Source organism: Rhinolophus sinicus, linkage group LG06 (assembly GCF_036562045.2).
Source record: "Rhinolophus sinicus isolate RSC01 linkage group LG06, ASM3656204v1, whole genome shotgun sequence".
NCBI lineage: Eukaryota > Metazoa > Chordata > Mammalia > Chiroptera > Rhinolophidae > Rhinolophus > Rhinolophus sinicus.
This window is the reverse complement of record NC_133756.1, coordinates 142,137,808-142,162,795: the sequence shown is the minus strand read 5'-3', so window position 1 is coordinate 142,162,795 and position 24,988 is coordinate 142,137,808. Positions and strand designations below refer to the sequence as shown.

General features: G+C 33.3%; 1 protein-coding gene, 1 non-coding gene and 1 pseudogene across 3 annotated transcripts in view; 2 read left to right on the top strand and 1 right to left on the bottom strand.

The window, feature by feature from the left end:
* Window positions 1–24,988, top strand: part of IMMP1L (inner mitochondrial membrane peptidase subunit 1) — a 69,602-nt gene that overhangs the window by 18,725 nt on the left and 25,889 nt on the right. The window contains exons 2-3 of one of the 2 annotated variants that reach the window (XM_019738521.2): window positions 11,882–12,137; window positions 24,578–24,711. In XM_019738521.2, the coding sequence (XP_019594080.2) occupies window positions 12,062–12,137; window positions 24,578–24,711 (210 nt within the window). In that variant the 5' untranslated portion in view covers window positions 11,882–12,061. The remainder of the gene's footprint in view (window positions 1–11,881; window positions 12,138–24,577; window positions 24,712–24,988) is intronic. The other variant, XM_019738522.2, reaches the window with a different exon arrangement.
* Window positions 1,252–2,643, bottom strand: LOC141572252 (lipid transferase CIDEB pseudogene; annotated as a pseudogene).
* Window positions 20,028–20,157, top strand: LOC141572591 (small nucleolar RNA SNORA11). Its single transcript, XR_012497914.1, has one exon. It is a non-coding gene; the product is annotated as a small nucleolar RNA SNORA11 (small nucleolar RNA).

The window sequence follows — 24,988 nt, the reverse complement described above, 5'->3', positions numbered from 1 at the left end:
TGTACAACAAAAGCAACTTTCTTACCGTACTGAGGGATGCCATTGCCGTCGTGTTGATGTCTGGAGCGGGATGAAAGTGCTCACAGTCTTGCTTCTCAATTTCATTGTCTCCTTCCTGTTTGGTGGCATCTAAAAGTTATACATTGAAGGATGCTTGTAGGTCATGGACCTTTTAGGATTTTCTAAATTGTGTGTGTGTTTGTAATTTAAGTCAGTTTTTAAATTATAATTACTATTATTATCTCTTGTAATAAATTAAATTCCCTTTCTGTACTTTTGTTTTTCTAAAGCAAATATTTGAAACAACTCCAATGTAATTTAAATTAGGCATTGTTGGGTCTAATTAGAATGAGTAACCCTACGTTACATTTTATACAGTGGATTTTAAGTGTAACTTGTTTTGTATAGCATCCTCTAATCCAGCTATCATGTTTTCTAGTATACACAGTGAGTGATACACAGCATGACATTGGGTTGGACCTCAAGTGTCGTGTCTGTGTCAGTCTTATCATGAACCCTCACATTGTAGGCATGCACAGGTGCTACCCAAATGGTTTGAAAATGTGTGAGAGTTAAAAGTGTTTTTCTTCCTACTTTTGAGCTGAAATATATTTTCTGAAGTGTATCCTGTATAAAACTGTTGCCCGGATGTAATGTAGATTTTTTTGGAAAGTAATCATACATTTTCTTGAAAAGAAGAAAAAGTGACAGAAACAACATTGAGCTAAGCAAAGATTTAGCAGGATAACTGATCTTACACTCTTTAACAGCCTGGTACTTTTTTGATAGCTATTGGGAAAACCTATGAAATCTACTCTTAGTTAGGACTATGGAGAATTAGGCATAGTAACTTGTTCTTTATTATTAAAATATTGCAATAATAAGTAGCAATGTGCACCAAGAAAATAAAATTGTTAGCAAAAAAAAGAAGCCCTCTTTTCCTTCTCTGCAAGAATATATTATTTCAGAAAATATATAATTTAAAACTTTTTAGTGTGAAATGTAACCTCATATAGTACCATAGATGTATAGTAAAATGAGTAAGTATATAGCAAACTTCCATGTTTCCATAGATCATTACTGGCCTCCCATAAACCCTTGATTTAAACTTCCTTTTCTTTAGAGGTAACCAGTGTCCTGATTTTTATGGTAATTATTTATATAATTCTCTATGACTTTACCACTTTTATATGTATTCCTCAGCAATATGTTGGTTTTTATCTCTTTTTAATCTTTCTGGAATCATATGTATTTTGTTTTTTCAAACATTCTTATTGGAAATGTGTTTGTTGTTTTGCTGGGGAAGGGTGTGAAGAACGAGATCTCAGAGAGGGCTGTCTTCAGTGTACTGGGGAGCTTAGGGGTAGGAGGAGTTGTGAGGAATTTAGATGTAGCAGCAATCATGGTGGGATCAGGGTGCCTGGGGACAGGTGTGGGGTATTTTAGGATAAGTGGGAGGCTGGCAAGATGGCTAGGAAGGGACAGCATTCTTCAGGAAAGGGTGTAGGCTAGGGGTGGAAGGCATTATGCTGATGGGGCCTATTGTAATGCAGTCCGAGGACAGTGGGGGACATCAGGTGAGTATCTAGTCCCCAAACTGACGCTGTCACAGTCCCCATAGTGTGTCTGTTGGAACAAATGTAGGGGCAGAGCTCAGAGCCCCTTCTCAGTAGGGATGGAGGTGACCCTGCTGCTGCCACTGCCACTGCTCAGCCCACTCCATTGCATGATGAAGGGTGGAGGAAATGCCCAGGATATATGGCCCACGCCTTGCAGCAGCATGCACATCCAGCTGGAGGAGCTCCTTGAGTAGTTCTGTTGGGCCAAGTCCTTGAAAGTCACAGCCCATTGAGGAGAGCTTGTACAATGTGGCTTTGCCATTCAGGCCGCCAAAGAGGTCTTAAGGGTTTTGCTTGTACGTGTTGATGGTGATGAAGGTGACATCCTTGCTGCGCTTCGGCTTCTCCCAGCCCAGGTCATGTGACAGCCCCCACTCCGGCTGGAGCTCCAACTGCGCCCCAGCCCGAGCCCCATCAGGCATGCGTCATCTTCCAACAGCTGGAAGAAGTCCTTGCTCTCCATGGAGCTCCCATGCGCTTTAGCTCCAGCGTGCTGTGTCCTTTATCAAGCAGTTCCTGGAGTGTGGCAGCTGCGGTTGGGCGCAGGCACAGGAATGGGCCTGGGGTGGCAGCGCTCAAGTCCAGACCCGAGAGCCAAACTCATCACTCATGTTGGACACTGACCTGAACCTGGAGACTGTGACCGGCCTTTGTGCTTCCCTTAGCGCTGGTGACACCAGTGATGCTGGCTCGGCTCTGGTGTTCCGGTTGGGGTACTGGGTGGCATGGCATGTGGGTGGACTGGCTGGTGAGTGCCATTTTCGGGAATCATATGTATTCTTTCTTCCCTTACTCAGCATTATGTTTAGAAAATCATCTATGTCATTGCATGTAGTTTAATTTTGTTTATTTTCATTACTATATATTCCTTTGGAATGAATATGACAATTCATCTGTTCTGTTGTTGGTGGATGTTTGGGTTGTTTCTACTGTTTGGCTATTATAAATGACATTGCCATGAACGTTCTTTTATATTTCATGTGTTGTTTTTTATATGTGTCAGGTAGAAAAAGGCATTTTCAGGTTAAAGAGAATTGATTATAGTGGTATTTTAAATTAGTTTAAGTGAATATATGAGAAATTTGTTGTATCATGAGAGTAACACATTAAATATTGGAAAAGATTCTGAAGTGATTATAATTTTACTGTCGGCATTAAATATATGGTAAAGTGGCCTATAGTTCGTGATAGCTTAAATAGTATATGTATAGCTATATAAATATAATATAGGACGTAATGCAGTAACTCTTTGTTTTACTTTATTAGCACATTTCTTGTTTACTGTCAGGGCATGTTTTCTATAACCACTTTATTGAAGAAAGGAAGGAGGGCTAGAGAGGTTGATTTACTTGAATAAGGTCATTTAGCAAGTTGGAGCTAGAAACCAGACCAGCCTATCTACTTGACAATCACAACTTAAAGAAAACAAAGTGAAAAGTGAAATCAGGATATTTTCTTGAAAGTATCCAGCCATTTAAGTGGAAAATTTGCTTGATTTGACTAGCTTTCAGAAATTATCAGATCTTCTTTTGACTATGAACCAAGAACTGGCTTAGCACAGGGAATGGTTTGTTTAAAGCCCCCAGAGTATAAATGCACTTGATCACAGTTCATCAGCAAAAGGCAGCCATCGTATATTCTAACTTTGAGTGAGAATTTTGAGTAATTCTTCATCCATTGGGCTATTGTTAACAAATGTTATATTCCTCATCTGTTAATTTTGTGGATAATTGAATGTGTCAAAATTTCTTCTATAAGAATATTTTTCCAAGATGCTTCTAAAAATCTAAAATTTACCCTTCTGTTTTCCTAAGCAGGACACACTAAGAATAATTTAAGTTTTTGTTTTGTTTTGTTTTGGCGGCTCAGAGTTGTCATTGTGAATATCAGTCATGTCACAGAATTTATGTGGTTTCCTCAGAGATGGTTATGCTGTGTAGGACTGTTCTCTTAAATTGTACTAGACTGATAAGCTTTTATGTCGTAGGTGCTACTTATGATGTGTTTTGTTTATTGGTTTTTTTGTTTTGTTTTGTTTTACCTATATTAGGTAATTCTTGTGTTTCGCTGTGAGTGCATTATATTGACTCTAATAGTAAAATGAGCATTTGCCTAACATTATACGTTTGCTTCGGTGAGAGTTTAAGAATGATTCTACTCCATCTACTGACTAAAGGCATAGAATGGGTGGCAGCTTTTTAAAATTTACTTTGGGGTCAGCAGCTGGCTAGTCACTTTGTTTCAGGGGCTTAGATTTTTTTCCAACCAATGTCTGGATGATTGAAATGAAACATAGATTGCACACACAGGTATATTCTTATGTGGGAAATAAAAACTATCATGTACATGTTCTCTTACAGAAAAGTGATAATGAAACTGGATTCACTTAAGGATTCCTTCAAATAGAAAATCCAATGGACTTAAGTGGTTGTTTTCTAATTATAAAATATTTGATAGGCTGGGCAGTGAAATAAAAACCGTGTATTAATACTACTTATTGAAGATGGCAGTCGTAAAGATTAAACCACCTTTAAATGATAGCTTTTTAAAGGAAAATATAGAAATAACACAAATTTGATTTCGTGGAAACATTTAAGTCTTCAGGAAGACATTCATTTAAAAGTGAAATGCATTTTTGACTGCCTATCCAATTACAAACTATTCAACAAAAATTTGAAAAACGGGTGGTGGGTTATATTTGTTTTTAGATGACAGGAGATAATTAGGAAGGTAGACAACTGCTATCCCAAGATTAAAGATTAATCTGCTATCCCAGGTAAGTTCTTATGTCAGTGAAGTTTTTTTACATTTGAAAATTCATTTGCTCTTAAACTTACTAAGTCAATAAATTTTACACATGCATTTAGGGGAAAAAAATAAGCAGCGTCATGTAGTTTTTTGCAATGAGAACATCTTTGAGAATTTGCCCAATGAACAAAATATCTTAGAGGCCCAAAGAAAGGAATAGCTTTTTCTAGGATACTTCTGAGATCCATATGTGGTGGAAATGCAAAATGATACAATCCCCATAATTTGGCAATTTCTAGAAAAAGACCAATGCATTTATACATTTGTCTCAGTACCAATTCTGGGAATGTATTACAGATATACTTGTGTATCTATAAAATAACATATGCATGGGAGTTTTCATTGTAGCTTTTTCACGGTAGTAGCAAAAGACTGGACACACCCCTTATGTCTATCAGTAGGGTACTTGTTAAATGATCTGTGGTCTGTCTATACAATGAAATACTCTACAGCTATAAAACAGAAAGTGTTCTCTACATGCAGAGTTGGAAAATTTTCAAACATACATTGTCATTTGAAAAGAGCAGAGTTAAAACAGTGTATTGTATACTACTTTTTGTGTAAAAGGAAGGGGAATAAAATACATATTTAGAGATGCTTATATTTGCATAAAGAAAATCTGGAAGGGTATACAAAATGTAAATCCTGTGTGCCGATGGGTGAAGAAAACAGAGTAGAAGGGACTTTTACTGTATATCTCTTAGATTGTTTTAATTTTTGAATATGTGAATGTGTTGCTAGTTAAAAGTAATTTTATTTGTAAATCAAATGAGAGAGAATGGGATAAGCTTACTGTATTTTCCACAAAATTAGCCAATTTTACTCATCTACCCCCAGAGCTTAGCAGATAGTAAGCACTGAATAAATATTTGTTATACAAATTAAAAATGAACTCTATAGTCTTTTGATAATCTGTTTAGCTTATTTCTTAAAGTATATTTTCAAAATGAGAACAACAATATTGTAAATCATGTGTTGATTCCAGTATAAAAATAAGGGAAATATTTAAGTGGGAGATAATGAGATACATAGTTTATTATATTATCATGGAGTTTCATTTAATGGGAATGATATTGATATTAATGAATTAATTATATTTTCTTTACCTTCATTGAAAAGTAAAGTAAAACTTTTCAAGAGATTCCTATTAAACTAAGTAATAAGCTTTCATAATTAAAAGTAAAATTTTATGAAATTTGAGGGTAAGGGGGCAATTGCAAATATATATTCTTTGTACTGCCTTTTCTTCTGTGAGACTGTAGTTTCCCACATAAAGACAACATTTCAGTCCTGAGACTGTTTTAGAAGCTCTGTCATAATAGCAGTAGCAGTAGCAGCAGCAGCAGCAGCTACTTCTGATACAAAGGCCAGATATCTCTGAAAATATGGTATTGTAGGTTGGAGAATGGGAGACGATAACAGGCTCAATGGCTGTTGCTCCTCCATTTTTGAGTACAGGAGCTAATCTCAGCTATTGAGTTGAAAATTTGATTACTCAAGGAAGTAGTATCAGAACCCTTACTTTTTTCTTTTAGATTACACACAGAGAAAAAAATGTACACACATCTTAAGAAAGGAAAAAAACTGTATTAAAATTACATTGATGGTAACCACTTTGAGCACCTCTTGTAATTGCAGAAGTCCAATGTGACTTGTGTTCATCTTTTGTTATCAGTATATATTGACTATTAAAATTTTAATAGTTTTTTTCCTTTCTTAAAATGTGTATACATTTTTTTTGGCACCCTCTGTATATGGCAGTTGTTCCTAAATTTCTTGTGACAAAGATTTTGACTACCTTTGTATATCTGTGTATTTGTGTGTAAAACTGACTTTTTGAAGAAAGCTCTATATACAGAAAAGTGCACATATTATAAATGATGGCTCAATGAATTTTTTGGAAACCAAATACACCCATGTAAGCAGCGAGCACCCGGATAAAGATAAAGAAAAAGGACATTATCAGCACTCTAGAAAGACACCTTCACGCTCCCTTCCAGTGACTGTTTCCCTCCTGCACCAGGGTAACCACTACACTACCCTGACTTTTGATAGCATAATTAGTTTTGCTTGTTTTTGTATTTTATATATAGAATTAAAGTCTATTTTATGTCTGGTTTCCTTTGCTTAGCTTTATGGCTTGAGATTCATCGACATTATTGCCTGTAGTTGTACTTTGTTAATTTTGCTGCATTTCATTGTATGATTATATCACAACTATTTTTTATCCATTCTGTTAATGGACATTGGGGTGCTTTCCATATAACAACACTACTATAACCATTCTAATACATACATCTTGATTGATATATTTGAGGGTTTCTTTTGAGGATATATCTAGAAGCAAAATTACTGGATCATAAGTATATATACGTCCAACTTTAACCAATATTGCCAGTTTTCTAAATGGTTTATTAGTTCACATTGATGTGAGAGTTCTTGTTGCTCCACTTCTTCGCTAACACTCCATTCTTTGCTTCACCTCTTTTGCTTTCCAAATTCTGGTGTGTGTAAAATAGTAAACCATTGTTGTTTTGCTTTCTAGTTCACTGATGATAAATGAAGTTGAATACCTTTTCATATGTATATTCCCTATTTCATGATCCTCTTTTGTGAAGTGCCTGTTCACCTCCTTTGCACACTTTTCTGTTGGGCTGTCTTTTTTTTCTTCGTAGATGTTCTTCATATGTTTGGAATATGTATGAGTTCTTCATTGAATATAGGTATTGCAGACATTTCTCCTGCCCTGAGGTTTGCCCTTTCAATTATTAATAGTGCTTTTGGTGAACAGAAGTTTATGACTTTAAAGTAGTCCAGTTTGTCGTTTATGTTTAATGTTTTTTATATCTTATTTAAGAAGTATTTGTCTACTCCAAGGATATTCTGTTCTCTTACTCTCGAAACGTGTTTGTGTGTTACCTTTAGATCTGTAATTTTAGACTGTATTTTCATTTTAGGCAATTTTGCTCTGCTTTTTAGACTCAAGAATCTGTATCGCTAGACAGAAAAAGGAGGTGGATTTATGTTAATGACCATAATTATGTACTTTTAACAAAATACTCTCTTAAGAAAACAATGTGTTTATCTATGTTTGCCTCAACTGTAGCTTTAATGTACTGCTTTGTTTATTTTGTTTGCCTTTAAAGAGTCTACTAGATTATTCAGGGAAGAATTTCTGGGGTGGGAAAATAAGTGTTATCATTTTCAATATTTTTAACAACAATAGTATTCATAAAAATGTTTATCCATGAAATATAAAATTATGAAAGTATTTTTATATAAAAAATTTTAAAGTATTTACAGACACGATCCTAATTACCTCATTTGGATATAGTTCACTCTGTTCAAGTTTAGGATATCTAATTGAGGGGAAAATTAGGTTTTAACTTTTGGCATTAAAGCAATATGAAATATAATAGCTATTATATTTGAGAATTATTTTTATACGCTCTTTTTAATTATTTTCATTTTGAGTAGATCTTCTTGTGAGCATCAATTTGGTACATGTTATGAACATTCATTAGGCCTTCAGTGATACATTTTATTCAGAAATATTTGAGATATATGTTCTGATTATGTGCTATTATTTGTGTTGCAGAAGATTTTTTATTTTAGTTTTTATCTTGTCAATAATATATATTATTAACTTCACAATATTTAATTTTGCATTTACATTTCTTAATGAGAATAATTGCCTATTTAAAATGTATTTTTTCTCTGATTACAGTGCTGAAATTAAAGAAAGGTGATTGTACTTGACTTTTAACTAACCACTTAGATATTTTTCACTTGTCTTCTACATTTTTTAGTTTAAAGCATCAAATTAAGTAATATTTTATCCTGGCTTTTATTTAATTCATGAATTTAAAACCTAAAATTCAGATAAAAGATAGTTTCAAAATAAATTAAGTATATTATTTATGAGTGGAGCAACACATTAGCATTGGGTTCACAATAGATCATATCGCTTTTATTCCATCTTACAAGCTTAGCAGCACAAACAGAATAATCAACATATTATTTGGCTGTCATCTGCTGAACAGAAACCAGAGATCACAAGGAGGTTTTCCCTAGCTGTGGTGATGGCCTTTTTGTTCCAAGCCCCCATCTGGGAGGGCCATGGTGTGTTATCATATGGAACGCGGGGTTTTCTGTAATCTGCTTAGCTGCACTGCAGTTTGAATCTTCATTCCATGTTTGTGTAATTTATAATTTTAATGAGACCGTGGCTCTTGTGGGCTTTGAAATATATTAAAAGCTCTTTTGTGCATATGCTTTTGTTCTTGCTTAATAGGCTCAGTGTATTTAAAACTGATGAATTTTTATTCGTGAATTTGGATGTCTGGGGATTAACTTAGACTGAATATCATTGCTCTCATAGTGATGGTTAGAAAGTTGTTTTTTATTGTTATTATTTGTGCGTGTGTGTGTGTGTGTGTGTGTGTGTGTGTGTGTCTGGGTATATATGTGATACTTGTAACCAGAAAAGGAAAGAAATATATAACTTTAAAAGGCTAGGAAAGAGTGGCATGATTAGGTCATAAATAACTGATTTAGATATTATCCATCTTGTTTATTGATACTTGTATTTCATCTTTAGTCTTAGTATTTTAGATAAATATTATAAAAGAATAATTATGAAAAATCAAATTTTAAATGAGTTAATACTTTATGTACTATTGTTTGTATTGAAATAATACTCCAATGTATGACAAAGGTTGACCATAGTATCAATTGTCTGTGGTCATACTAAATCTGCCATTAATTTTCTTGAATTAAATTAGGTGTATGTTTTATTTTTTAACTATTTACAGTTTTTTATGTTTGTGTAGAACTTTTCATGAATGGATTTTTTTGAAAACCTACATTAATGGATATGATGCAAAGACTAACGGAAAAATAGCTTTTAATAATTTATAAAATTGACCTTTTTCATTCTGCTAAAATTCTGAAATGTACTAAATGCTTCAAATCTCTATAGTTATTACTTATGATGTATTTTAAAAATTTGAATATAAACAGTTACATAGCACCTTAGGAAAAAAATCATGGCCCTTGCTAGATCCAGATATGTTTTTTGAAGTTGCTATTTGTTGGACTCAATGAGGGGTAGCACACAGACTACAGTAGTCTTTTATGAATTTGCCCAAGATGTACTTTTTCTAAAAACCCATGTTTACTGGACTAAAGCATTTTTGTAACTATAAAACATCATTCTTTTTTGGTACGTGGTGGTCAGTGATTTAGTTGGTTCCTTCTCCTTCACTGCCCTTAAGCTAGAAATATGACATAGATGCTAAAATAACAGCATTTTGTTCTTTCTTTGCTAAGCTTATCTATCAAATTTAACACTAGAATGTTTGTTCTTCCATAATAACCCTTTGCTTTAATATTTTTATTATACAATTTCACTTAGTTTAAGAATATATTATTGAAAATGTGTAATCTACTAAAGCGGTGCTGTCCAATAGAAATATGAGAGTCGCATATGTTTTCAACCCACTATACCTAAAATATTATCTTTTCAACATGTAATCAATATAAAATATCTTACTTTTTTTTGTACTAAATCTTCAAAGCCCTATGTGTATTTTATACTTACAATACATCTCAATTTAGACTAGTCACATTTCAGGTGCTCAATAGTATATGTAGCTAGTGGCTACTTTATTGAACAGTATCGCGCTAAAGTATTACTTATAAATATAGCAGAAATGTGTATTTTTTGCATTTCTCATTATTTTTCTAGTAATATCCTAATCAGAGTAATCAAAGAGTATTCATGTGCAATGTAGTTGAAATTACAGTTTTTTTTATAGCTCTACCACTTATACTATGGGTATATATCTGTCTGATTAATACTCAAAATCAGAATTGTGTCACCTGATTCCTGAGTACTTATCAAATATTGTTCAGATATGCTGAAAGATATTGTGATGATAAAGAGATAATGGATAATATTATGGATGTGGTATGTTCCTCAGCAATTGTGGGCAAATCAGACTTGTCAAATAAGTATACCAAGGAGCTTAATTTTACAAGAATCCCACGGCAATCCTTAATACCTATTTTTCAATATAAAGTTGAGATTTCCTCCTTGCATTCTTAGAATTTTTCTGTATAGGTGTTTGTGTGAATGTATATGAATCTCTTCATATAAGTTTGCTTAGATCTGGTGTAGCTTTAAACTTCTTTAGAAGAAAAAAGCTGAACATATTGTTTTCTAAATATCTAGGATACTATACATTTTAAATGCTCTCTATATATTAAAATATAAGGAAGATTTACTTCACTAAGTACTTTAAAAACATATAGTTAAGAATTATAAAATCTTGAGTTATAATTGATTTGAAATTGATTCATATATCTTAACGTATAAAATGATCAAGGCGACTTATATAAAATACTGCTACTGTACTTTATAAAAAGTAGAGACCTTCTTATGTGTAATTAACCTTCTTGCTCAAGTATGGTTTAGAGAGAAAATTGTATGTTCATGAGATCTGTGAATTTTTCATATTTTCTAAATTTTGAGGGAAATCAGCTAATTTTTATGTAATCTAACTTTTATGTAGATGTTGGCTGATGCCTGTTGTATTCTCTCACTCACTTAAGTTTTTATTGACTTCTGTCTGCGATTTCTGCATTGAAAGCATTGGCACAAAATGTTAAACTACTCTTTAAACAATAGCTCTAGTTTCTTGGAGATGATAAATCCATCCATTGATTTCCTAATTTTATTATGTACACAGTGAATTGTAATCCAAGATTACAGCAAACAAGATGTTAATTTTGAGCCATAATCTATGTACATTTCAATTACAGAGCATGATTGTTATAGAAGCACAGACTAAAAAGGAATAACATTTGTGCTATCCTCACAGGAGCTGTCAATAAAAGATGTAATAGGGGATTTAGGAATCTGGAAATGGCCAACTAATTTATGTGAATCTATTTTATTTCAGCTAGAAAGACCAAGCTCTTTTTCGTCTGCACTGCATATTGCAGAGCACAGGCTGTCTATAGAAAACCAGGCGGCTGCATATGGATAGTCCCTTGATATCATTCACTTGCTGTGTAATCTTATTATGCAAAGTTCTAATCTTCACCTAGAATGAATGCCTCTGGGTCAGAATATAGTCATATCAGGGTTTTTGAGGTCATGTTTTGTGATCCTTAGCTTATTCTTCTAAGTAGGGCTGGGATTTAAAGGGTATTCCCCAGACGCTAGCAAAGATAGACAGCAGAACCTGCTGCCTTTTTGGAAGACAAGACCAACATGAGGTCCCTGGTAGGATTAAACTTGATTTGTAGCTGTAGGATTTTTAAACAGATGTATTATTGGACAGGGAATAGGGGGCCACCGGCACAGCAAAATTGAATCACGACTAGCATTCTCAGGGAGTTTGCTGCCTGCTAAAACAGCAGCTGCATGTGGATTTGACTTCTTTCAGGTGAAGCGACTTCCAGTCATTTGGAAAGGATGGGATGAAAAGGAACCTTGGTGATAATTTTGATGTCTGCAAGATTTAGTACCAGTGTAATGGGATTATCGGTAACACCTTCACTGCAGAAAAAGCCACCTGGCGCTATAACTGGCAGCAACTGAGAACTAATCCTTTCCCATCTCTTGGATGTCATTCATGAAGCTCAAAGCGATTTCTATCCTGCTAACTGTGATTAATTTTATAAACAACAACCAAAAATCAGGTGATCAAGGCAAAGAATATGCTTTCTATTAATTATTTAAAATATGTAGCCGTATAAGCTATTTGACTTATAGTTTATGTAAGACATATATAAATTATAAACTCTGTATGACTTAAAATTTATTAAAATGTTCAAGTAGAAAACTTGATTAATAATGTCTTTTATACTTTTTTTAGTTGAGTGATGTAATATATTTGTTATTGGTGAAGATTTCTATTTGAGGTTAAATATTAATTTAAATATTTTAGTGTTCTTTTGGATATAAGGCCATTATCAATAAATTAAATTAAATGTCTCTAGGTGTGAGGAATTGGAATAATTTGTTTTATCATATATTTTTCCTGTTTATGACTACTTAGATTCCTGCTGATTGTTTTTATAAATAAAACATTTAATGATATAAAAATACATGGGCACATGTTTTTTATAATTAAGGTAATGCTAGCTCACACTGCTGATGAAAAGGGCTCTTTGTGAAAGTGTATGGTCTTAGTATGTAAAAGTCCTAAAATAGTTAATGTTAATACTGCGTAGTCTTAGTTTTTTAAATAAAAAATTCGTAGTCAAAGTTTTCCTTTAGCAGATGGTTTAATTATTTGCTCTAGAATCATGTATTAGTTAATTGAGGATTATTTTTTCAGCATTTTGTTTCAACTAAAAACTTTATCAAGTACTTTGTTTAGAGGTGTTAATTATTTTAATATTCTTCTCTTACATGGCCCAGAATAAACTGAGAGAAAATGAAGTGAAATTATCCCATCAGTCACCCAAACAGTATGCAACATAACTGCCAAGACTAGAAAAGATAATTAGTGTTGTCAGTGTTATGATCCCAGAGTACTTACTTTTACAATATTTATTCATTGAACTTGATTTTTATCTTACTGTTTTTTTTATTTAGTAGCTTTGTATTTTAAAAAACAGATTAGAAAACCTTAAACTTAATGTTTTTAAACTCTGAAATCTTAACTAAATATAAGTGAGTGAAATACTTTTTGAAATTGTAAGAATAACTAAAATATAATCATCCTTTATGCACAATGTATTAATTTACTTGTCACCTCTGTTTACATATAGAACATTTTATTCTTCTCCATATGAAGTCTTTATTAGAAAAATAAAAAGTACAATATAATAAATTTATGTAGAGATCTTTGATCAAACCTACTTAGCAAACAGCATTCTTCATGGGTTTTGTTTTAACCAGGTCCAAGCTATTGTATTCCAGAATGTGTTTCTTCATTTGTTTTCACATTTAAAATGAATGAGAAAGCTTAATATTTCTACTGAACTGCACTATGTTAGTTTATAAAGCACTTCGTTAGTCTTCTGTTTGTATTTTTACTATCGGAAAAGCTGTTTATTTAAAATTCTATCTAATGAAAAGGTTTATCTATGAAATAAGCAGTGTGAAATATTTTTCTTATCCTGATAATTACTTATATTTTAAATATAAAACATTTGGTTCATGTCTAATTTGTCAGGTAGTGTACTTTCTTAGGATAACTTTCTAAGGCAGTTAATATTACTATATAATAATTTTTAAAAGTTGCTTTTCTTTCAAAACAGAATTTATCTCAAAGCTTTTATTAAACGTGGTCACTGTTTACTTTTCTGCTTTTTATTCAGTTGGTTACTGAATGACTCGAGAGTTAGTATTTTATCCTTCTCTATCCTGGGCATTATTCTTATTTGATTAGAGATGGTTATTTCCTTATTTGGAAAGTCCCAAATAAACTCATCTTAATTAAATTCACTGTAAACATATAAGGTCTTCGAAATGATATACATTCTTTTCAGGCAGATATAGTTACTTGAACTTAATACCTTATTGTTAACTTATAAGAAATTTGGCTTATCTTTCAAAGCTATAAATACTAACTTAATTTATTACACAAGTGACTCACAATGATGTAAATAAGAATTAAGGGAGGTATGTTTGGAGGTAAGAGAAAGTGATGCAGGGTAAAAGAAATGAGAAGAAAACCTTTTTTTAAAAGACAGTCTGGTGTAACAAAAGAACTGGATGCCAATCGTAGGAATTCTTGAGTTTTTTAAGAGATGACAAACTCTTATTTTCTCTTTTGGTAATTTATAAGATTTAGTAGTGTACTAAATAAAGGGCCTTGCATGAACTGTAGACTGGCACAGTGACAGCTAATCAATGATTATGCTAAGTGATATTTCTTCCATTTGAATGCATATCCTTCAACTATTGCTTGTACAACTTGTATATTCTGAAATAGATGGATCATATAGCCATTGGGGGATTATTAGTGGATGAATGAGGTGGTTTTGGTATTTATTTCATTGTTTGGAAGCTGGTACTAAATTATATTAAAAGTGTCAACTGCTTATGCTTTATAAACATAAAATGAGTTTTGATTTTGGACACATAAAAAGTAAACTTCAAAAATCACTGAAATATTAGCATTATAAAGTTTATTTGATAAAAATTTCTAAAATTATCTCAAAGTTAACATTTGGTTAAAAAATAATGAATGGTTAAATTTTGTCAAGTTTCTGAAAATGTTGAGTATGTCTCAGTGGTCTCAAAGGACAGCACAAAGTCCTTTACTGGGCATCCTTTCTGGGAGCTTATTAAAGCTACAGATCCTGCAGGCTCGCTCCCACAGATTGTCATTCTTTAGCTCTATGATGGGAGGCTGGGAATTTGTATTTTGAATTAAGTTCTCAGGTTATTTTGATGCTGCAGTTAGATTTAAAACAGCATTCACTACTTTAAAACTTAAAGTAATGGCAATTATTTCCTCTGGCAGTGAATCAAAATAAATAGGTTTAAATAAAATCTTTGTAGATTATGGGGATCAGAACTCCTTGAATTTGCAGTTCTAGAAAATTTGAAAGAAAAAAAAATCCTCTGTACTAGTCTTACAGTAGATTTAACATTATAGATTTGAACAATTCATGAGCAGCCCTGAAGATGATTTTGAAATGGCAGGAATTTGAATTACTTTGATAGAGAGGCTGCTGTGTGAGTGAATTATTTAGCTATTGAGCAGAGTGCATCACTCAGCATCCATGTCTTAATGAGTCTTTGTTGTTGTCTCCTAGTCACAATAACCTCCCTTCAGGGTCTGAAATGGACATACATCTTTCGGTTACTTTATATATATTATTATATGGGAAAAATGTATTTTGTGAAGGTATTCTTGAATTTGAGAAATTACAGAGGTCTCAGGAATGTCCTAAGTCTGCTGTCTTGTCCAAATGAAGGAATGTGTAGCAAATCTATGTTAGGATTCGTGTTCTGCTTCACATCTCCTTCTCTCTCCTCACCTTTTCTTAATGTGAACACTTCTTTAAATGCTAATATATTACTAACTGTTCTTCTTATTAACGTAAAAGAAATATGACAGTAGTCACTTCTTTGATTGGCTGCTTATAATTTTAAATGAATGCATTTCTGTAAAGTGGTGGTCTCAATAAGGACACTTTACTTTTTTTTTTCTACTTCTGAAACAAAATGCTTTTTATTCTTTTAAAAGGAATTCCAGACCTGAACAATCAGGTGGATGTTTTCTTTGTGGCTTTGGGTATTCTGAAATCACTCTAAGGCTCTTTCGATGGTCAGATATAAATCAAGCTCTTAGGCTTGGACCCCGATTCTGAGAAACTACTAAGATGGAGAAACCTCTAGTTTCTTTTCAGCTTTTAGAGTTTACTCTGCTGCATCTTTTTAGCTAGTTTAAACATCAGTCTAACCTGTTTCCCATGCCTATTTTATAATTTCCAGCAAATTTATTTCATTTTTGACTGAGTGGCAGTAGGGCATAGTAGTGGACTTTGGAGCCCATCTGCCTCATTTTGCTTATGAGCTTTGTGGTTATGAATAGTTCCTTAAACTCTGTCCCTCGGTTTCTTTAGCTGTAAATGAGATACTTAAGTTCTCACAGGGTTATTATAAGAATTAAATGAGTTAATGATATTAGAACAGTGCCTGGCACATAGCAAGGACTGATATTTAAGTATTTGTTCTTGTTGCTGTTATTTTGGTTGGTATTTGAGGATGTTTTTTATGTGTATTGAAAAGGAGCCATTATGATCTACATTCCAAATAGTGTTTTCTAACTATGTTATAGGAAGAAACCTTTTTATCCATAACGTAGATAACTGTTGAAAGTAGATATTAACCTTGCTCTCTTGTGACAGCTTTATATGAAGTTACACTATGTTTTAAACAACCTCTTAAAAGTGTTCTGGGTGGATTATTGCACATTTTTTCTATATTATGTGATACAGTCATAATTTTTAAGTTTTATTTCTTTTTTCCTAGCTTTTCTATTAATTATTTGATAGAGTACATAGACTCCCCTCTATAGGAACTGGTTCTCTACATTACTCAGTTTTTAAAAAATGTTTGATAGGGAATAAAAAGTAACAAATTCTGTTTCTTAGGTAGAGTAAGAATTCGTTAACATTTAGTTTGTTTATAGTTTTGGGATATTATGAAATAGCTGCTATCAATATTACCATACACATCTTTTGGTGAACATAAACATTTCTTTCTGTGGCGTATGAATTGGAGTAGTGTTGCTGAATCACGGGGTGTGTATTAGCTTAGTATATACTGCCAAACAGTATTCAAAAGTGGTTGTGTAAATTTATCCTTTCACCAGCTGTGACTGAGAGTTCTAGCAGCTCCACATCTTTTTCAGCTCTTCATATTGTTTCTAATTTAACCACTGTGGTGGTTTTATACTCGTATGTCTCGTTTTGTTTTTAATTTGCAGTTCCCTGATGACAAATGATCATGAGCTTTTCATATTCTCATCAACCATATAGATATCCTCCCTTGTGAATCTAAGTTTTTTGCTTAATTTTTTAGGTTTTCTGTCTTTTTCTTAATGATATGATAGAATTCTCTGTACTGGGGGTGCCAAAAAATATATACACACGACTTAATATTCATCTTGTGTTATTGGTATATATTGAATATTACAATTTTAATAGGCTTTTTCTTTCTTAAAATGTGTATACATTTTTTTGGCATTCTCTGTATATTCCAGATGTGCCTTTACCAGATGTATATCAATTTAGATATCACTATATCTATCTAAATAGATATAGCTCTCTTCTTCCAGTCTGTGGATTGCCTTTTTGTTTTGTTTTGTTTTGTTTTGTTTTGTTTTAATTAGTTTCAGGTGGACAAAACAATGCAATAGTTAGACATTTCACCCCTCCCAAAGTAATAATCCCTCTCCCCCAATCTATTGCCCCTCGGACATCATATATGTCTATTACAATTCCATTGGCTCTATTCCATATGCTATACTCCATATCCCGTGACTATATATATATATATATATAAAACTATAGTTGACATACAGTATTATGCAACTTCAGCTTCAGGTGTACAGTGCAGTGGTCAGGCATCTACACCGTCCATGAAGTGTTCTCCCTAATAAGACATGTGCCCATCTGACACCTTACAGAAACTTTATATTATTGATTATATTCCCCAAACTGTCTTTCATGTCCCCGTGGCAATATTGTGGTTACCAGTTTATGCTAATCCCTTCCCCTTCTTCCTTAGCTCCAACCTTCTCCCTTCTAGCAACCATCAGTTTTTCCTCTATATCTCTGAGACTATTCTTGTTTAGTTTGCTCATTTATTCAGTTCTTTAGATTCCACATATAAGAGATCATATGGTGTTTGTCTTTCTCTGACTGACTTATTTCACTTAGCATAATGTTCTCTGGGTCCATCCATATCGTTGCAAGTGGTATGATTTCATTCTTTATAGCTGAGTAATACTCCATTGTATAAATGTACCACAGCTTCTTAATCCAGTCATCTACCAATGGGCATTTCGGTTTTTCCAAGTTTTGGCTATTGTAAATAGCACTGCAATAAAAATTGGGGTGCATATGGATTTTTTTCAAATTAGCGTCTTGGATTTCTCTGGATAGCTACCTAAGAGTGGAACTGCTGGGTCATAAGGTAGTTCCATTTCCAGTCTTTTGAGATACCTCCAAACTGATTTCCATAGTGGCTTCACCAATCTGCAATCCCACCAACAATGCACTAGGGTTCCCTTTTCTCCACATCCTTGCCGACACCTGTTGTTTGTTGATTTCTTGATTATAGCCATTCTGACCAGAGTGAGGTGGTGGTATATTATTGTGATTTTTATTTGCATTTCTCTAATGATTAGTGAGCTTTTTTGTCTTTTTTTTAATGGTGTTTTTCTTATACAGAAGTTTCTAATTTTAATATAATCAAATTGATTAGTCTCTTTGGATGTTTTTAGATTGTGTTTAAGAAATATTAGCCTTACCCACAAGTAATGAAAATAATCTCCAGTTTTTTTCTAAAAGTTTTATTGCTTTACCATTCATATTTATATCTGTAATCCATCTCAAATTAATTTTTGTATTTGGTGAGGTTATGGGTCGTTTTTTGTTTTTTTCAATATGCATATCTAGTTGACACAGCACCATTTACTGAAAAGACTATCCTTTTCTCACTGAATTGGACTAGAACCTTTACTGTAAATCAGACAGCCGTATATGTGTGGGTCTGTTGATTCGGTTCCATTGGTCTGTTTGTCTAGATTTACCCTGATACAGTACTGTCTTACTGGTAAGCTTATGTGAACATTGATATCTGAAATAAGTTCCTCCAGGTTTGTCTTTCTTACTTATTGCCTTGACTATTCCAGCCTTTCCCATACACATTTTGCAATGAGCTTGCCATTTTCTACCAGAAAAAACAAACAAACAAAAAAAAGTCCACTGGAATTGCACTGAATCTATAAACCAATTTGAGGGATAACTGATAACAGAAAATTCTCCCAATCCATAAACAGTGTATCTTTCCATTTGTTTAGGTCTTTATTTTCTCTCAGTATTGTAAAGGTCTTACACGTTTCCTTTGATTTTTTTCTTAAGTATTTGATGTTTTTTGGTACTGTTATACATGGTATTTTAAAATTTCATTTTCTAAGTGGCTTTTGCTAATATATAGAAATTCATTTAATTTTTGCCTACTGATTTTATGTCAAGAAACACTAATTCATATTTTTTTTTATGTAGAGAAAACTTATGTATTAATAATGACCTTTTAACTTCTTTTACAGTTTTTGTATCTTTTTTTGGGGGATTGGTAAATTTTATCCAGATTTTATATTTGTTTTATTATTTTCACCAGAAAGGTTAATCTGGTATAAGCTAACCACTCTGTCAAAAAAACTTGCATTGAAGTCCTCCTCTTGTGATGGAGTCAGTGTTCAGTCATCTCTTTATTTTCCTCCTCTCTCATCAGCAGAAGTCTCTTACCATTAGCCTTTCTCTGTATGGGATTGTTACCATTGGTTCTCAAGCATGTGCTACTGTGTTTCTATATTTTAAAAACATGCTCAATACTGTATTCTTCTTATTACTCTACTGCAGTGGTTCTTAATTTGAGGGCAGTTTTGCATCCCAGAGGACATTTTTGGCAATGTCTGCAGACATTTTAGTTTGTCACAACTGGGAAAGGGGCTGCTACTGGCATCTAAAAGCCAAGGATGCTGCTAAAGTCTTACAGTGCATAAGACAGCTGTCCACAGTAAAGAACTGATTGGCTCCTCTTGAGAATAAAAACCTTGCCTCTCCTGTTTAGCTTGCCTTCATAGCCAAACTTCTAAAGAGTTGACTGTATGTGAAGGTCAAATAGTGCTACAAAGTTTATAAAGAAAACAGTAATATTTTCCAGCATCCCTTGTATTTAGTTACATAGTTTGGGCCAGTTAAATGTAGATGAAATGAAGGTAGTTTTTCCTGGATAAAAAGACAAAAAATTAGAGAGTAAACTCTTGATACTTATTCCTTATTCCTGCCTGTAACTTGGATGTAGCAGCTAGTATTGTTAAAAATAAATCCCCTTGGGTGTGCTCAGAGCAGGGGGCCTGAAGAAATGGCTCCTCTGTTTACAACACACCCAACAGTAATCCAGGGTCATTGTAACAAGTGGCACAAAACATGTGGCCTTCCTATGAACAAATACCCTACATGTGGAAAAAAATGAAAAAAAAAAAAAAAAAAAGAAAAAGAAAAAAGAGGGAAAAAAGGGGAAAAAACCCAAATCCCTTACTTGTTTAAATTCTGTTTTTTTAGTTTTCGTTTGTTTGCAGAATACATACTCACTGAGCCAGACATTATTTTTTTTAAGACTTCCCATGATTGAGACTTCCTTTGAGCTCCAGAGCTCCAATCTCATACATGTCCACTTGGATATCTCACAAATATATCAAGTTTAACATATCAAAATTAGACCCTTCGTTTTCTACCCCAAATGTGGGTATGAGTAGAACCATGTGGCTAGATCTCCATTTACCCAGTTACTCAATCCAGAAAGTTGAGTCATCCTGTTCCTTCCCTTTCCTTGCCAGTGATTGTCTCTTAAGTTTCTCAGATCTGTCCATTCTCTCCGTCTTCACTGCCAACACTGTACTTAGTCTAGCCTATCTGTCCTTCCAATAAACTAAGCTTTATAAGGGCAGGCATTATCTTCACTTTTGTATTTCCTGGGCTGAACATAGTATCTGGCAAGTGGTGTATTGTATCACCAGGATCCTTATAGTAAACAGCTAATACACTCAAATTAGGATAACTCAAGGAAGACTTATTTACAGAAACTAATTATGAAGTTATGTGTAGTACATAGAGGAATTACCAGGGATAGTATAGGAACCAGCATCATGGGAGTTGTTTTCACTGCGAGGCCTCAAGGTACCAGAAGAGGAAGAGGTTACAGGAACCTAGGAGAGATTCCTGTACAGCAGGCTGCCTTTGGAGATTCAATGACCGTTGGTCCAAGACATGGCCAGCCTGAGAAGACTCCACAGGGGAGGAGCCAGGAAAACATATAGCCCTTCCTTTCTCTGACTTCCTGCTGGGTTTAGTGAAAGGATGCCGGGATACCTGGACGTAGTTCATCTAGGTCAGTTTCCCAAGGACACAGAGCAGTATGGAGAAGGATGGAGAGTGGATCTAAAGGGACAAACAGAAGGTATCTGCACATGTATGCACATATGGATTCATGGACCCTTTGAAATAACTATGTAAACCAGAGGTCTGGAACCTCTGTCTTAACTTTGCTAGTGCTGAGTACCAGCAGTGTGTGAGGTTTATTTAATCTTATACAAATGCTACTTTCCACTCTGAGATTTCTCTTAGAATAAAAGTATCCATCAGCTATTAGTCTCAATTTCAGTATTTCTCAATAGTGCTTCTCATTGCACTATTTCGAAACATAAAGCCAAATAGTCTTTATCCTCAGATTTGTCTCTAAATAGTGTCATAGTTCTCTTTTCACCTTAAAAGACCAAGATCCAAAGTAACTTTATACTCCATTCTGTTGCTAATATATGTAGGGAAGAAACAATGTTAACTTATTCTGATCACCCTCATCTATTAATTTTATTATTTTATGAGACAGTTTTTCATAACATGCATTGTATTTGGAGTTGGGCATTGTCTGAGTAATCAAAAAAAAAAAAGGGTTTATAGCCCCAGTTACTTCTGAGTGGGTGTTAATTGCAAGCCTTCTCAGTGAATCAGAACCATTGTATAGTTATGTTAGTATTTTTGAATAATCAAAATGATTTAAATTTTGGTAGATTTTTCTAATTTCACCTTTCATCTGTATTAACAATATCTTCTTGATAAGTGCCATATGTTTCCTCTTTTTTTATAATACATCCCCTCTCTAACATCAGATAACCTCATTTTTATTTTAGTTTTTTTTTGACATTCAACATTATATTAATATCAGGTGTACAGCATAGTGGTTAGACATCTGTATGATTTACAAAGTGATCCCCCATAAGTCTAGTACCCACCTGGCATTATTCATAATTATTACCATATCATATTCCCTATACTTTACATCCCCATGACTATTTTAGTTTTAAAATGTAATATCCATTTCACGACTTTTTATGATTTATTCTCATCGATCACATTTTCAAAGCTAAGCTTTAGGACTTACCCCTACTTTTTCTCTAACTTTATAGTTGGAGCAAAGTAATATTTAGACAACCCAGTTAACTTTATAGATAATGTTTTTTCTATTATTTGTAATTCCTCTGAAGAGTCTGTTTGAAATAATAGAGCCTCCATTAAGGTGTGTTTTCATTTTTAAACACTGCTTTTTATTAATTTATTGAATTCTAAAAATCATTTTTAAAGTGCATCAATTATCACTGTAAACCAGGTTCCTACTGATGGGAGGAGTTATTTTTCATATTACCTGAAAGACTTAATAAGAAGACTTTTTAATATGTTACTGAGAATTTCTTCAGTGAGTATGACATTAACATGTTTCTTCATTAACCAGAAATCTCTATGGTCTTCTGTTCATCATTTTGAATATTATAACTATTCTATCATACTGAAAATGTGGAAGGCATAGGAGATTTGGGTTCAATATTCATTCTTTAATTCAGTCAGACAAGCCTCCTGTTTACTATCTTCTTTGAGGATTCAGAAATGAATAATGCACAGTCTCTGTTCATAGACATACAAAGAAATATAGTATGTAATAAGGGAAAAGATGTAAACAGCACTGTGTAGTCAGTATTATAAGTATTATAATCAGTGTATGCTTAGGTGGGTGAGTGACACAAAGCATAAGTAACATTTGGAGGATGGTGTCAGGGAAGACTTGTCAGGGGAAGAGACAGAGTAACTGTTAAATTGGTGAAGGAACACTGATAAGTAATAAAACACTAATAAAAAATATAGTCCCACACTGTAGGTTCTAAATATCTATTATTGTATTTAAAGATCAGTTAGTGAGAAACTTAATTAGATACTTGAAAATACAACTACTGTTGTCAGGTTATATAGTATTTGCTGATTGCCAAGTGAATGATGTAGTAACTAGCGTTTACTGAATTACTCTGCTACACACACTACATGTCTGATCGCATGTGAGTAATCCTCACTAACTCTCAGAGGTAGGTACTGATATTAAGCCCATTTTATAAAGACACAGACTTACAGAGGCAAAACCTCCGGAAGGTCACACAGCTAAACTGTGTTGGGGCCAGGATACAGACTCACACAGATCAACTATAGAAACAGTGTTCTTAACCCTAAAACAATGAACATTAAGGACTATACGAATGCAAAGGAGAAAGTCAAGCTTGCCTGTTGGGAGCATTTGGAAAAGAATTACAAATTAGATGGTGGGTATCATGAAGAATATCTGAGGTATGGGTGTTGGCATAAGTAAATTTCATTGGGCCAAGTTTACTTAAATTACAGACATTTATGATTGAATAGGTCCCGTAGGAGCATCAGGGAAGATCGGGTTGGAAACTGAGGATGGGGTGGGAGCCATCTGTCAAGGATCCTGAAAATGAGTCTAATCTGTATTTGATACAATAGAGAGCCACTGAGATTATGAGCAAAAGATGTAAAAGATAGAAACAAATTTGTTATCTTAATTAATCTTCAGGGATAATAAAAAAAAAAAAAAAAAAAAAAAAAAAAAAAAAATAATATCTACCTTACAGAGGTTAGTGTGTAAAGCTTGACATATAGCAAGTATTGAACAAGTGTTACTTATTGTTATTGTTATTATTATTATCAATGTGTTTTAGTAAATCTGAGAACAGTGCATAGTAGCCTAGGCCTAAGCCTTAGGCCATGAGTTGAGAAATGCTTGAAATACAGTGATAACAGGTAAATAGAAAGGAAAAGGCAGATACTAGAAATATTTTAGATGAGTATTATTAATGTTTTAAATTTATAAAGCTTTTAAAGTACTTGATATGGTTCTTCATGCTGTTCCATAGTATTTATGTGTTCATTATTGTATCAGTAGTTAAGAGCTGACAACTGAATGTAACTTCATAATTTACAAAGCACTGTCACATTATTGAATTTGATTCTCAGTACCATTTTGTAAGATATTTCCATTTTATTAAGGCCCAGAGAGGTTAAGTCATTCATTGACAATCACATGAGTTTATAAAAGAACCAATTTACTACTTGAATTTTCATACACCTATTCTAGTGCTTTCTCTTTTGTATCATTTTATGACAAAGACTGATGTATAGCAGGCAACAATAGGAAAACTATTAATACTTGAGTTAATATCTTTTCATAGGTATCTGTTTCAATACCAAAAAATAACCAGGGCATGAAAGGGAACAGACAAGTTCAGAGTCTACTAGTTATCTAATTCATATATTAACCTAGTGAGATTTGAATATAATCTCTGCTCAGTAAATCAAAATATTAAGTGGCTATAATTTGCCATTTAAAATATCTTTAGCAGAAACGAAAATAAGCTCTTGCTTTTCTGCATCAAACTGTAGTAGGCATATAGTACAGTCTGGGTTATTATAAAATATTTTACAATAGAACTATTAAGTGTTTTAAAATAGTATTATTCATGAAACTTTTTGAAATTTACCATCAGGCCAATGGTGGCAGAGTCTACATAGAACTATGCTTCGTGGTGTTCTGGGAAAAACCTTTCGACTTGTTGGCTATGCTATTCAGTATGGCTGTATAGCTCATTGTGCTTTTGAATACGTTGGTGGTGTTGTCATGGTAAGTTTTTACATTCAAGAAAATAATTTAAAATATATATTTTTTAAATTGAAGGAAAATGTTTTTCCCTTTATAATAACTGACATTATTAATTTAATGAATTTAACAGTGTTAAAACAAAATGTTTCTAAATTTTGGGATGTAGGAAAATGTCTGTATTGGCACTGATATAAAAACCATTATTTAAAAAATAGTTCTGTATTCTGTTTCTGATGGGTACAAATGACCCTATTAATACTCTCATAATAATATTAACAGTTTATACCACTTTTTGAAT